Raw genomic sequence first — 16052 nt, 5'->3', positions numbered from 1 at the left:
AATTTCCACTGATTGTAAAGAAATAGATGTTAAAATCAGCCACCTCCTCCAACAATCAAGCCTCTTACACTTTTTGCATTTGCATTGCACCATCCTAAAGGAAATGAGAGGATGTGAGAGATTCAACCTTCCTGGGTAGACATCGCAACAGGACCTATTCTTCTCAAACTTGGCCATAAAAAAAAAATATATGGCAGTGATTTTGGTGCCATTTCAACATTTGGTTGGGGAAATTGAGGGTTTAACAGAATAAAAAAATCATATGTCAAATAACAAGTAGATTTGTGTTAGCAGAAAAAAAAAGTGGGCTCTAAGTGGTTATTAATTTAAGTGATTGTTCTTGACCCATAATCTTGATATTGTTAAGGGCTGTTTATTTTTCATTTTGGGGGTGGGGGCACTTGACTAGTAGGAGTGGGGTTATTTGGGATAGTAAATTGGGGATCTAATGGTTTTTAGTCTCACTGGCTCAGCTTAAGTAGAATTTTCCTCTGGGTTTGACACTTACTTTGTGAACATTTATAGAGTGCACTTCACTGGGCAGCTAAACATGGAAGAGCAGATATCGTTAAACTGCTGGCCAGCACTGGCATTGATGTTAATGTAAGAACGGTAAGGACACAAGGTTTGCTATTGGTATTTAATTTTCGACTACATGTATGCTGGTAGTGTATGACAACCAAGAGAAAAAGGCATTTCTAGACATCTGGTACTCCAAGGACCTTGGCTGTTACATTAAACTGATTGACAAAGTTTTAAATAAACGTTATTGTGCATGTAGCTCCCTTGGCTGTGTGAAACACTGGATAGAATGTTCATTTTATGAAAGAGACATGTTTCGTGTTTGTAGCATCATAATTATAGTAAAACATCGAGAATTGACATATACATGTACAGTGTGATTGTGTGATGGTATAATTATGTTAAATACTGCACTAACTCAAATCAATAATTTATCTCACATATTGTTTATTTTTTTTCTTCATGGTCATCACCATCATCAATAGAATGTAAGTACATGAGATGATAAAATTTTTACCACTCACATGTCGAGAAGTTGTTATTTTAAACCTTTTTTGATTTCTGTTGTTGATCTTATTTTCACAAGTGTGGTCGCATGTTAAGAATACTGATACATGTAAATGTTTTTTTTTTCTCTTGCTACATTTTCTAAATTGCTTCAACTGGACATCATTCAGGGGGTAAGTTACTCTTTGTACAGCTTGGTTGTGATATTTACTGTATCTTAAATGCAAAGTGCTCAACTATATCGGTTATTGACAGAGCATGAGGTCAAGATGGCTGGGTATTGACCGAGATCTTTTTTTTGCCTGCTCATGGACTGGGGGAAGGCGAGGTTCATTAATATGCAACAAAAGGTCTTTGCCAATATCCAGCCATCTTGACTGAGCAAGTCTGGGAAGAAAAGGATTTATTATAATTATGGCATACGGGACACCAGTTCCTTGCAGGACACAGCGGGCAATCAAAAAAGGGCAATATAGCCCCATCTTGCCACTCTGGTAGCCAAGTACAGTGCAAGATGTGGTTCATCTTGCCCACTTGTACAACAACAAGCCATGTAATAAAATTAAATTTTCCTTTTCGTTACTTGTAGGGTTACACGCCTCTTCATCTGGCTGCTATACACGGGCATGATGACGTCATAAAAATGCTAGTGTCTGAATATGGTGAGTCTTGTCTCTTATTTTCTTTTGTTGGATATTGAAATATACAGTACAGCCCAAAAATAACGCACGCCTAAGAAGTGGTGAGAGAAGTTCTTGCACAGCAAGAACACGCAAGTCGGCGCAAGAAGTGGAAATTCGACGTTTTTGAGTTTGGCCGCTATAACTTTTAGAAACGCAAGAAGTTGAACATCTAACCGTAAGAAACACAAGAAGTTGTCGAGTCCAGCCGCATGTATAGTTTCCTTTATCTGGTCCCTGTTGTTCGAAGGTTGGATGACGCTATCCACCGGATAAATCGCCATCCAGTGGATGGCGTGGTTTGTTTTGTTAACAGTTATTCACTGGATAGCGAGTTATCCGGTGGATAGCTAATAGCGTTATCCACCTTTTGAACAACCCGGGCCTGATCTGTACACTGACATGTGCTGGAGACATTTTATTGAGGTTGAATTGTTGTCTCTGTAGAAGCTGATATAAACAGTCGTGATCACAGTGGTAAGAAACCAAAACAAGTGGCCAGGGATTCCTTAACGATTGAAGCACAAGGTACTTGATTGGACAGGATACCGATGGAGTTTTCTTCACACGCCGTTATTTATAGTTCATGTTATTAATCACTTATGCCACTTAATCACTTAAGTGTTTGCTCCCGAATCTGATTGGTTCTTTGCTTTAATTATAATTTGTAGTCAGTTAGGACATAGTTAATCGAGGAGACTGGTTATGAAGCCTGGCAAACATCAAAGGAGCAAACAAAAATGCCAAGAGTTATGTTGGAAGGTCCACGACCGAGCACAATCTTTTGTTTTGCGCTCATACACTATGCATGAATTACGTAACCAACACGTTTCTTTTGGTTAGTTCCCCAGTACGGAGTAAACAACTATTGTGCTTTGTGCACCGTCAAGGCCAAAAAAGAGAATAAAAACATACAACAAATAGACTGCAAAACAGTCGTTTTCGGACATATTCGGAAGGCGCGAAGCGCCGTAAGCGCGATCCTCGCGTGTGAAGCGTGCGAGCCTCACACGCCCATTCTCCCTCGCCGTTTTTACACTCGCTCCAGACCTTTCGTTGGAATATTGATCGTCGCTCGCGTTCGCAAAAAATACGACTGTTTTGCAGTCTATACAACAAAGAATTTTACGAGTTTCATAACCATTCCACTCTATAAACTATGGTTAGGACTGAGCGGAATAAAATTCAGTTTTTAGGGCGTCTAATTTCAAGCTAATTTAGCAGCGGGCATAACGCAAGGCCGATTTAAAACTATGGCCACAGTGACACAATTTAGTTATCTAAAGTAGCGATTCTTTGAACCTCTTTTGCGACAAGTAGTCTTTGTCGTAGCATTCCATTTATTCCTTGGATATGCGTTAATTCCATTGTGGGGTTTTAGAGATGGTTTGAACATTTTCCCTAAGGTGGTTAATTTTACTCATGGTGGCCTGTTTGGTTTCTCTTTAGGGCTTTTGGAGTATCATTTCCGAAATTACTCAGGTAACTATCGGTAGTAGAGCTATCGTGTTTTTACTTTTGGATTAGTGTTCACTTTGATAGTTTATGTAAAACATTTGCCAACACTGCATGCTTGCGAATGAATTGTCTTGATATGGTGTTGGGTAAGTACGGAATAATTACTGCCTCTCGCTTGGACATTGTCCTTTCGGGAAGGGGTGAAGGACAAATAGTGCTCCTTTTAGAAATTCATCTTCGAGAATCTATTGAGCCCGCAATCGACATTTGGTGGTCAGTACTTACGATTGCCAAGTAACACCTGTCCATCTTACACTGAGGTTGGGGATAGGGCCTGATGTTACATGTATGTAGTATAAGTGGCTTTTCACGGGTTAGCACCTACTTAAACTTGTCGTGGAAAGACGCATTTGGCTATGAGCCACCCAACAGCAGCGAAGGGAGTTGAGCGACAAAATTTAATGGACTTCAAGTGTTTGCAGAAATGGAAGTTCATAACTTTGCTGATTTCAGTTGGTTTGTCTCATTGTGGCATCAGGGGAACAAATAGGTTGTTGGACATAGCATTTCTAACGTCGGTGGCGGGAGAGATGGGTTGGGGGGGACTTAAATCCCTGGGGGACTTTTCCTACACATTGATTGGTTTGTCATTTTATGTTGGAGACGGTAGCTACAATGTAGCCATACATCGCGGGCACTTTTGTAACCCCAGAATAACATAATCTGGTGAGACGTTTGTTGAGATCCTTTTTTATCCGCGCAATTTTGGAACGTACTAGATGAGCTTACAAGTCCAAAGGGCAGCAGACGTTGTAGTGGGATCATCAGGGCTGGAATGCTTCGACTGAGTCTGCGCGGCAAGAAGGACAAAAATAACAATAAGGAGAGAACGTCGAAATGAGACAGTTTACACCAGCCGATGGCTTTATATGTGAAAATGTGTAGGATGTAAATGAATGATTGTCGCAATGCCTACATTTGTGAGTAAACTGTTTTCTAAGAAAACATTTTCATTAGACAGAAACTCTGTCTTAGCTTTAAAACGCGTTTTGCTGGGTTTTGTGTAAACTATAAAAAAGTAATTATAGTAAGATTGCATGGTATCAGCTGTACATTACAAACATTTAGAATCGAAAGTCTTAAGATAAAATCCGGTTTTTTAGTGGAACGTGCTGTCGTTGAGTACTTTTGCCATAATCAATGTTGTTAATCAACTATACAACCTTTGGAACAAGACTTGTGCAGAATTTGGATTTTGTCGTTCTTATTTTAACTTGTATTAAATGGGATCAGTCTTAATCTGTTTGAATTATAACTGTCTGAGATGGTATCCATAATACTGTTAACATACATTGTTCTGTCCAAGATTATCATTCCATTTCGCTAGTCTGGTTTTGGTAAGACAATGTATTTGTTCTTCTCTAGTTTCTTTCATATACCTAAGGTCTTGACAGCATTTGGTGAGGGCTAATGAGGGGAAATGTAACTATACGCTGGCAAAATGAGTTCTAAATACTTGGAAATCGTTCGTGGAACCATTTCAATTGCAACGATTGCCTTCCCTGCAGCTCATTTCAAAAACAAATAGAAAAGTAGTGAATCAGAGAGGATGAGATGCATCAGTTAAAAGACATACAGTGCAAACCTTTTAACCTTTTATTTTCCATTAGTTATCAACTTCTAAATTCTTGTTGCAATATCAATACATTGCCAAACAAACAGGCAATGAGAACGAGTATCGTTCACTAGAGGATATTGTCACGACTTACCATCAGTTCATAACATCGAAAAGAAATTCATCTCTGAAAACTATCGAACTTGCTAACTGACCAACGATTGGGAGCCGTTTCATACAGCTTTACAACATGTCGGCCTGTAACTTTCTTCTCGAATGTTTACTTCTTTGTTATTGAGAGTCGATACTGACAAAAATGACTCGGTGAAGTTAAACCGTTTTCCTGATCTCGCCATTGTTAATCCCCACTTCCTGATGTTCTATGAACTGAGTAAATTATTGGTTGTCTTCCGTTGATTCTGGTTTGTTTAGGAGCTGCACATAATCTTGCTTAAAATATGTGACAGTGCCCCCTTAATTTCGGAATAGTCTCTGCGGTCACGTCAGCAATTCTAGAAAACAGATTTCAGTTCCAATAAAACTCGTGTATGTTTTCTTGCGATCTCCTTCCGTTTCATTTGTACACATCAATACGTTTGTGAAGACATTGTTTGCTACAAATTAAAGTGTAGACTTCCCGCAGTGTAGAATAAATTCAGAGGCAAATAATCAAGTGTTCCAGTGCCAATTGTTTGGTTTGTTTGGACTTGTCAAAAATGAACCATTCAACGAAAAAAAAAAGATATTTCTTCCATCCAGTTCATTTTCTTCTTGGTTATTTTCTCAGGACTGCTGATCTACTGTCTCTTGTCGGTATACGGTCAATTTTATCTTTGCTTACTTCTGAGAATCACCTGTGATATACAAACGATTTTGCGTTGGGCGAGGAAACAACTCAAGTGGTGTTGTCTTTTTTACTTTGGTCTTTTAGCCTCTCGGAACTAACCAACCTTGCAGTTTTCTTTAGAGTTGTTGCTTAGTAACACGTTGCTACATCATGACGGCCGCATGACGTCACACCGTCGATGCTTTCATACTATTTTCTGATTGGACAACTAAATTTGGAAAGTTTTCGGTCGCTTCATCGAGTATTTAATAATAGAAAATAACGGTTTTAGTAGCAAATCCCATGAAAAATTGGCTCTTCCATGCTAATATAAAAGGCTAACAGCTGAAAATACAACTCGCTTACTATAAAGACACTAGAAATAAAATTTTAAATTACACGGGCCACAATATTTAAAAAGAATGAGAAACCGAAAATTAGTTAAAAAGCCTTTCTTGAGCTTTCCCAAAAACGACACTTTAAATTGTTTTCCCGTCCAAATTGTCTCTTACGTGAATACAGAGAAACTCACTCTTTAAAGATAGTGTTCAAGCGATTTTTCTCTATGACTGTTTTGCCTAGTAGCTCTAGATGTAAAATGATAAATAATGAACTTACCTCTAAACAGGGCGTGTAGTGGAGAATTCACCGTTAATCACCGTCGTAAAGCTTTGCATTGCACAGGAGATTGAAACTGTTATTTCATCGTGAAGTGTGCTTTATCGTTACCATTTAAGATCATTTTTTTGATATTTTCTTGTTGTACCATTTTCGTGGCCAATCAAAACGTAAGTTTTCTCAGTGATGGCCTACTCAAGAAAGGTCATGAATCTTTAAATTGCACGTGAGATAGCTGGCTGCGATTGGCTAAGATGTTTGAAAAGGCAAAGCAGTAGAAATGTTCTTCCTTCGGAATTAATTACAAGCAGTGAGCTGTGTAGTTTAATGGACGAGGCATCCTCTAATGGTTTGGGAAAGGACGTTTTGTGTAGGACTTAGAAGGTGCATTTGGATAGCATGATGTACTTTTTATGTCTTGTTTGCAGCTAAGGATTAATTACCTTTTATTGTTCTTTCTTACATTTAACAATATTTGAGCATTTCAATTTCATCTTGATGAATTCATTGTGGTCAGTAGCGGGTATGGGTGTTGGTGAGCTTTGTTGGGGGTTTTCGTCTTGGATTATTTATTGACTGTTTTCTTGATAGCAGCTTTTGCGGCTGTGAATAAATGATGGGTGGATTATAATTCCCTCGTAATTCATTGATCTCAGGAAAATGTATGTGTGAACATATGCGAGCAAAAACATGTGCACGCATGCCCTTGCTGTGAAAACCGCGACATCGCTAAGCACGGTCAACGGGGCAACGGTTTGCTCTTCTTAATATGCTAGTGCTCTTTTGGAAAGGACGATCACGAGTATTTCAGAATCTTATTTTTTTATGCTCCTACATATGATAAGCTAGGGTGTCCACTTCTGCTTGTGTCTCCTGCTATCCTCTCCAGACTTTGGAGTATATACTACAGTAGCTTACTCCACAACACGTTTCTCTTCGCGTATCTCAAGAAAACGGGAACTATTCAAATTCTTTCAACTTATGCTATGAGAAATTTATAGAGAGCTGTAAGGAGAATATAGACGCTGATATGGTATTGTTTCTCATGTAGATACATCATCGGAGTCGTCAGGTTACGGATCAGTGCACAGTAAATTCGGCTCTACCAGCTCCACACCAAGTGTGATGCTAGCCAGTCAGTACAGCAACAACGAAAAGGGCAGCAAAAATGAATCATCAGAAGAGAAAACGAGATCGAGATCGGTAATTACTGTTTTGTTGTTAATTTGTGTTGCTGTTTTGTTTTATCGTTCTTCTTTACTTAAAGGGGGGTCTTAACCTGCACTCCCACCATAAACATCCCTCCCCACTCCCCAGCCTCATCATCGTCCTATCCATACACACTACTTTGTTGTTGTTGTTGTTTGTGTTGCTGTTTTGTTTTATCATTCTTCTTTATTTAAAGGGATGTCTCAACCTCAACCCGCACCAAAAACGTCCCTACCCACTGCACTCCCCAACCTCATCATCGTTCCATCCGTACGCACTGCTTTGTTGTTGTTGTTTGTGTTGCTGTTTTGTTTTATCATTCTTCTTCATTTCATGGGATGTCTCAACCTCAACCCGCATCAATAATGTCCTTCCCCACTCCCCAACCTCGTCATCGGCTTATCCGTACGCACTGCTTTGTTGTTGGTTATTTGTGTCGTTGTTATCGTTCTTTTTATTTATCACATGGGCGAGGGCTTGTCTAGAGGGGGTTATGCTGCTAGGCCGGCAGAACAAAGCACTGCTAATTTTGTTAGAACTATGGCTCATGCACTAGATGCACCACTTGTTTCCCAATCTTGAAAAGCCTTTACAGTCACAGCAAGCGAAGCCTACCCCTCAAGATTATATTAATGAATTGATTATTTGAATTTTGAACCCGCTAGTCGTTTCAAGAATGCAATAATGAATTGATTAATGGAAAATTGGATCCACTAGTCGTTCCAAGAATACGGCTAATGGATTTAATGTTCAAAAAACTCAATTTGCTATTCATTTTGGAAATGACTAGCGATTTTAATATTCAAATAGTCAATTCATTATTGTATTCTTGAAACGACTAGCGGGTACCATATTCAAATAATCAATTCATTAATGTAATCTTGAAGGGTACGCTTCACTTGGTTTGACTGAAAGTACATCGTAGATTCGTGGAATCGCAAATTTCTTGTTTACAAAGATGTAAACAAAAATCAAAATTCGTTTTGTTTCGAGACTTGTGAGACCCTAAGCGACGCAGACTTGAGCGACGACAAATTCTCTCGGTTCTCAGCCTCGTTTAAATTGATGAACAAGTTGTAAAAAAAACGCAAATGTGGTTAGCCTTTGTTTAGCCAGGCTCCCCGGATACAACAACGAAGAAGAATACGTTTGCCTTTCGTGAAAAGTAAAGGAAATTGAGTCAATGTGACGGTTCGCTGTTACTAGTCACTATAGCTGGCGTAACAGGAAGCGAAAAGGTGAGAGAGGAGGCTGGGAAAGAGACGTTCCATTCCCCTTTGCGCAGATGGTGTTTATCGTCTCCCCTATTCATTACCCGCGTTTTACGCCTGTTAGGCCGGCGATATCGTTAGATGCCATTGTTAGATGCTATGTGATGCCCTTGCTGTTGGGAAAAAATATTCCAGCCATGTAACAGTGAGCGAATTTTTTGTCTAGGATGTAGACACTTCAATGTAGCTTTGGAGTTTGTACATCATTTTGGGTCAAATGAAATTTTTGCATGCTGAAATAATTTTGTATTTCAACGGTCGACTCCCGATCACCTGCAAAACATTGAATAATAACTTACCCTTTGGTCCACAACGTCGGATGGCTTCTCGTTCCTTGTTTTTAGGCGTGCGTCCTAATCACGTGCAAGTTCAAGGTTCGAGCCGTTTTGGCCGTACTGGAGATTAGTGAGTGTTTTTTTGCCCCAGCGCGCGAGTTAGACAGCTTTGAGGGGAATCCCGTGATACGTTCTCGTCCAATAGAAAACAGCATTACAGCTGTAGGGTACAGCAGTTTCCATTATATTCCGACAAGATATTCCGATTTTTACTAATATGTTTATAAATGACATGACTGACTGGATAGTTTGAGCATCCAGGCCATGGTCGTAGAAAATTACTTTTACAGTCGGTTAAGTCTTGTCTAGTGTGAGTGTGTCGTGAAAGCTTGATTAAGAAGATCGTCTCTTTTGAGTTTTGTTTGCACAAGTTATCACAGATAAGAATGTTGTATTAGCCAGTCTACTGTTTTAAACCAATTCTTTTCGTTCCAAGAAACTGTCTGCCACCATCGTTGAGAGTTTGTATATCAGTACAGCTGGCTGTAGTGTTTATAGGGTTATTTCCGCCGCTTTGGACTCATCAGAGTAAACAAAACCATTCATAGATTAGGTCCCCTTGGTGGCAGTTCGCATTTTAAAGCATTTTTAAATGCATTACACATTAATGAGATACAGGTTTCTAGCTTGGGTGAAGTGCAATATCTGCAACTTTTCTGCTATGTTTTCATATTGTTTTTGTAGACATATTTGTTGTGGGTGCAGTATTACCAAAGAGTGTTCGAGAATATTTTTGAGAAAATTTCTGCATATTGCATAATACCCTGCGGAAATATTTTCCAAGTTGTTTTCTAGGCATAAATCAATTCTAGGAATACGGTCTAAAGAGGCAAGGTTTCAAAAATCTCTCGCTCTTTTGCTGGAAACTGTTTTCGTTTTGTGTTTTCTAACACCACTATTAAACATTTCCGCCGTACTTTGAGAATTAACTAGAGTTAAAGGTAAATGTTTAGTGGTTTCTTCACAGTTGATCGTGCCGGTTTTTATAAACGACAACTCTCGTCTCTGTGGTTTAGTTTTGTTCTTGAATTGTTTTTGTAACCCTAAGCAAGTTTCAAAGAAAGAGAAAATGTACGTTTTCTGGCCTTACAAGTCTAATATCAGAATCAATAACCGTATTCGATAATGTTTATGGAAAATAAATTCTGGATGTGTATTCGTAATTATAGTCAAGGGGAATTGATTGGGTTTCAAACGTGTCTTTCTAAGGAGTTGTTTTTTTGAACCATACTTACCTAACAGGAATAATCGACGTAAAGTTGTCCGGAGGGACGAAAAGAAACTTGTCAGCAGCAGTTTAAACCTGTTCTACCTCGGTTCACGACCTGTACTAGGGAAACTTCCTTTCGAAATTCGCTTCTTGTTTTCCAAGTCATCTCAGAAAGCTATGGTTTCTCAGACGATTCTGCCTCTGAGGAAATATGTAACGGCTTTTTCCAGCGAAAATTTGACGTTGCGACGAAACGCTGGTGGAAATCTTGAAGCTTGAAAATAGGATCGGAGGCATGTTCTAGATTTCATCCACGTACAAGTGCGTCCCTTCCGCCCAAGTCTAATATTTTTAATATGTCCACGGACGCTTGTCTGTGAAACCGGTTTCGATTAAGCATGTACTGATTATTTGCCCGAAGGTCATGCGATTGCAGACATGTCAAACTCGATCTTGATTCGAAAGACTAAGATAACATAATTGATTGGCTGATTTTTCAAAGAGATATTGCCCACGGAAATGTGTCTAATTTAGATACCGTGTGATATTTTTACGCAATATTTTGAAATTCCGCTGATATGAAAATTGAAGTATAATACCTTGGTATCGCTGTTTTGATGCCGGTTTCCACGGATGCTTTGAAAAGTGAAATTGCTAAATTTGAAAACATGAGATAGAACTTGATATTCTATTTCTGGTGTACAAGCTATTAAAGATGAATTACTTAGCGCTGTTGAGACCCAATTTGTGTCCACAGCAAGGATTAATTTTTAAAGTTGAACGTAAATAAATATTTTGAAAAGGTTGACCACACACTAAGAACAAGAGACTCCTATTTACAAAATAAACTTCCAGTTGGTAATTACTTCAGTTTTGCCTAATGTTGTTTTGAATGAGATGTGGTCGACGCGTCTGTTCCTCGCATTAGACACTGGTGTTTGTTTGAATTACGAATTAATTTTAAATATTTTATAGATTTGTCTAGAGTACAATATTCGTACAAAGCGTTCACAAGGTCATATATCCCGGGCAAACAATCACGCGAAAGCACTGTTTGAAGCAAAGCTAAAGTCGGCAATGAGTGTTTGGGTAAAGGTCGGCGATAGACAAATTCCATCGCTCACACGTTTGACCACAAATCCCTTATTTAATCCATCTAGGTCAGAAAACGACAACTACAGCATGTTTGGCAAAGATGTGCGCAAACACATTCCTGCATTCTGTCTGCCTGAAAAAAAAAAAAAAAAAAAAAATGAAGAACAACACTGAGAAGCTGACACAATTTACCGTTTTCTTCACTATGTCATAAAAAATTATCTTTAATTTCATTTGTGCCTTCTGCGATTGGTCTAGGCCTTATCTCAATGTCCACAAATGAGTTTTGAATTTAGCGAGTTTAAATTTATCTGATTCTACACTTATTTAATTATATCGGCATGTTACAAGTATGCTAACTTCAGTGTCGCCATTATTGTCTTGAACGCTTCCTTTGCTCGTTATCTGTGACAAGGAAGCTTTCACGATGACGTACTTCTGGTGTATTAGTTTCTCGCGCGACGAACGCGCGTGTCTTTACATGGAACGAATGAAATTCCACTTCATGTGTAGTCTCTGTCCCGAAAGTGTCATTTTCACAAGGTGAGGTTTTCACTATTAATCTTTGATGAAGCCATTTTCTTCGTCATCTTTGATTATTTGCCGTGAAAAAAGAATTACTTATTAGTTACGGTGATTTAAATTGTTCGGGGAGACCTCCGGAAAACCACCAGGCTTATAGGGGAGGCGACCTCAATTAATAATGGTTTTAATGGTTAGCTTTGTGTGCGCGGCATAATCTGCTTTGAATAACCTACTATTCTATTCAGTCTTCTTTAGGGAAATTCTTAATGAAGAAGAAGCACAAGAAGGAGCGAGGACAATTGCCACATTTCCCACAAAGCAGCTCAACTGCAGGGTAAGTGTGACTTACCGATCACGCACGACTAGTGCTACCTTACGAGTGATCTCATTATTAAGTCACGCAATAATTTTGTCAATGACTATTGCGCATAGATGTTGCGTGACCTCATGTCGAAACGTCGACAGACTAAGTCTTGTTATTTTTAACAACAAGTAATTGCGGTTTAGTTCTGGCTACAAAAACAAATTCCGTTCTAAGCAAGCTTCTCAAATCGGATGTGACTAACACACTTTAATTATTCCTCAAGAGTATGCTTTCATGTTGCTCTGATGAAATATGCATGTATGTGAAGTACTAACACTCGAAACATTAGCTGCTTTATCTAGAAAGGCAACTTATGTGTAGCTTAAAAAGTAAGGGACCTACAGTTGAGCGATTGTCTTTTGACTCCAGGGGCCCGTTTCTCGATTGTCCCAAAAAGTTTTCGCACCCGAAAAGCCGTAGCAAAATCTCAAACCTTATGACTTCAGAGCTGTTTTACTCACATATTCGCAATAGGAACAGAGGTTCCCTTCATACACGAAGTTTCAGGTGTATACACTTCTTTATCTTTAAATACCAATTAACTAAAAATGGCTCTGCGGGCCCGAAAAGTTTCCGGGGCTTTCGAGAAACGGGCCCCAGATTAATGTGAAAGTTTTCTGAAGTCTGTGGCAGTAGTTTAATAACTACAACTGTACTCTAAAGATGTAAACTAGGATGGGAAGTCCAGGATTAATATGCTAAATGTCTAATATGAAGAGGATGAACGAAACGAAAACAACTGGCAAATGAGGAAATTGATAAATAATCCATTAAAACATCCAGACTTAATGTGTATTATAAATAACGGCTTGTTTTGAAAAAGAAAATAAAGAATAGACATATAAATGCCATATAAACTATCAGTAATGAAAAAGAAACTGTAAAATCAGGAAATGAGTGAGGAAATGATAGCTGAACGAGTGACTGGATGAATAATTTAGTAAATATAGAAATAAACAAATGAATAAACAATTAAAAAGCTAACCCACCAGCAAATAAAATTCTAAACCGTTGTTCTAATTCCCAGCTCTGAAGCTGTGATGATATACCGTCGCTCAAGTGAAGCCCAAGGTTTTCACACCACTGTTCTTCAAAGCAGTTTTCGGAGAATATTGGGCTCCAATCTAGAGACTAAACATGGAAGGCGACTGAATAACTACACGATATAACCAAGAAACTAAATTACCAATTGTAAAATTATAAATAACGTAACTTAGATAATCTGTCCCTTTTGTAAAATAATATAGTATTAATAACGTCTTAACTTGAAAAATGTTTTTCTTTTATAAACAATTTATTTCTTAAACCTTTTTATAACTTTGCTACTAAATGTAAAGATGACAAGCGATTAGATGCATTTTGAAAAAATGTCATTCAAGCAAATAAACAAACAAATAAAATTAACGTTTCTAAGGAAACTATGTTACTCTCCCAATAGTGCCAAATTGCCAAATTGAAAATAAACCCAAATAATATTAAATATGGCAATCTAAACAGCACAACATTAAAGCAATACCCACTTTAATCTAGAACTGCCGTGTAGAAAAGTAAATAGCACCACATGAAAGTTCTGGTCAAAAGCTTTCATTGGAATGGTCACACACTAGGTTTTCATTAAGAGACTTCACTGAAGTAACATGATACGATAAATAACATGATAAACTGTACCACATGAATGGGAATGTAATTCTCAAACGTTTTCATTTTTCTTGTTAAACTGATATAATCTAGATAGATGTTTTTCCCGGTGGGTGTTGAATAGCGCTTTGCAAAGTCAAATATTTGTTACAATATTTTTAAACTTTTAAAAAGTACTTATAAAGTATTTGGAAAGGTGATTTTAAAATATATTATTAACTACGGCATGGAGGGTAAGGCAAGGTAGATAAGGCGCGCGGTAAGATGTGGTTTTTCTGTAAGCTGCTGTGTGATAGTTTATTGGCATGCTGTTGCTAGTTCGTGTTGTATAAGCTCAGTTAGACACCTGCTGTTGTGTTCGAATATCGTTCAAACTTTGTATTGTGTTGTCTTGAAAACTTGACTTGGCCCTGGTTGTTGAAGGAATAGGTAACGCTACTAATGCACTTAAAAATTTACGCACTACACGTATGTGTTTGTGTATAGCACTGAATAGTTGATTTATCCGGAGGATAGTAATTAATATCTACCCTTTGAACAGCCAGTCTCTGGTAAATAAATGTCGTATTTACGATTGTAGATTATTGATAAGCACTCCGCTAGCAGTGGAATCCAGCTCGTTTGAAATGAGTCCAGCGATGTCACAGAGAACGTGTTCCGACCCCAATCTCCTGAAGTCAACTGGTGTCTGAAAAAAAGAGACAACAACAATAAAAAACACCACAGGGAGGTGTTCTGAAAAGAAGAGGTGCTTCGTCGAGGTACATTCAAGGCTGCGTACCAGGGTTGGCATAGGCGCGCTGTCATTAGTAGATATTGTGCGATACAGAAAAAGGTGTTACCCGAACAATGTATGCTTGGATATTTACCATTTATGTTACAACAGCCGCTAGGATCTTGTAAAATTTTTGCTGTTGTTCTATATTTATATGAACATGGCCTCGGTTGTCGAATGAGCAATCAACGTAGCCACCACTAAATTTGTCTAGTCTTGTTTGTCAAACGTTTTGACCTTATTGGGTAAACAAAAAACGAGTATTTTCACCTCTGAGGCTCTTGTTTCTCTCCTTCACTCAGGAGAATCAGCCATTTACAAAAAGAATATCATTCTCAAATGTACATAAAGTGTTGTTTATTTTAGCTACAATTACGGACACATTTTTTTGGCGGCTGGAGATGGCGAGGGGGGTGAAAAATTTTCAGGTCTTGCATGACATTCTTTCGACACCAATTGAGGTCCAGTCCCCTTAGGCACTTGTCTCACACCCAGTCCTTTTTATTAGAAGCAAATGCCCTTCATATGCTGAGTTCAGATGGGTCGTACATCCGAGGGGCTCAAAACAATTTGCTGAACTATCAAGCTATTTTTAAATAGTTTTTTATCACCTATATTTAGGTAGGATGCCGCTAAGTATTTGTTTAATAAACATATTTTGTGTTATAGAGTGTTGCTTCTGATTTTCACACGTGTAGCTCGTCTCTTGTAATTGTCCAGTGAAGGCAGTCACCATTGTCGTCGAGGACTAACCAACGACAAGAGTGTTTTTCATAGCTGTCCTCATCTTTGGAGACCCAGGGTTGTCAGTGGGAGCGAGCGAAAGCCGAAACAACGGGAGGAACAAAGACGAAGAAAAAGTTGGACGGCCGTTTTCGTTCTCTCCCACTTTTTCTTTGCCGATGTTTTGCTAGACTACGAGTAGTCCCCCTTTCGCTTAGTCCGTCGTGCGTGACACGAAAGGAAACCTCGAGGAAACAAGAAGATCTGTTAGATCTTATAACCGCGCTTTTAAAATGTAACTGTTTTCTTAGTACTACAGTCGCAACGCAGTGCATATTCCAAAGCAATCTTTGATGATTCATTGATTACTGTAGACATCACAGCACTTGATCGACATAAACTCTATTATCGCACCATCAGTCGCAGCCGTTGTGACATCTCCGATGACGTAATAGTCTTAATCTGGAACTTTCTTCGGGATATGTATGGGCATGAAGATACGAACACTATTACAAACCGCTTTCTTTCTTTAAAGTCACGATTAAATTTAATTGTTTTTTTCCCTTGAGTTAAGGGTTAGCAAAGAAGTCACACGAGTCACATAATTCAAGAATTGCGTTATCTACGGCTATCTTTAGTACGGTGGTTATTTCCCTATCAATGACGTAATCTTTGCACGTT

The 16052-nt window shown here is 38.5% G+C and overlaps 1 protein-coding gene across 1 annotated transcript; it reads left to right on the top strand.

Moving 5' to 3' along the window:
* Nucleotides 1–1068: 1068 nt before the first annotated feature.
* On the top strand, nucleotides 1069–15314 carry LOC110049696 (uncharacterized). Its single transcript, XM_089297343.1, has 7 exons — nucleotides 1069–1202; nucleotides 1619–1691; nucleotides 2157–2237; nucleotides 3159–3191; nucleotides 7278–7429; nucleotides 12117–12205; nucleotides 14454–15314. The coding sequence occupies exons 1-7, from the start codon at nucleotides 1143–1145 to the stop codon at nucleotides 14563–14565; spliced, it is 600 nt and encodes a 199-aa protein (XP_089153469.1). The 5' UTR covers nucleotides 1069–1142; the 3' UTR covers nucleotides 14566–15314.
* The last annotated feature ends 738 nt before the right edge of the window (nucleotides 15315–16052 follow it).

Source organism: Orbicella faveolata, unplaced genomic scaffold, assembly GCF_042242905.1.
Source record: "Orbicella faveolata isolate gen_17 unplaced genomic scaffold, um_ofav_v1 contig_3, whole genome shotgun sequence".
Taxonomy (NCBI): Eukaryota; Metazoa; Cnidaria; class Anthozoa; order Scleractinia; family Merulinidae; genus Orbicella; species Orbicella faveolata.
This window is presented reverse-complemented; position numbering and strand designations above follow the sequence as displayed.

Coding starts and splice junctions, on each gene's coding strand:
- LOC110049696 (XM_089297343.1), top strand. CDS start 1,143: ATGTTTTTTTTTTCTCTTGCTACATTTTCTAAATTGCTTCAACTGGAC. Junction 1,692..2,156: donor AATGCTAGTGTCTGAATATG/GTGAGTCTTGTC, acceptor TTGTCTCTGTAG/AAGCTGATATAAACAGTCGT. Junction 2,238..3,158: donor CTTAACGATTGAAGCACAAG/GTACTTGATTGG, acceptor GTTTCTCTTTAG/GGCTTTTGGAGTATCATTTC.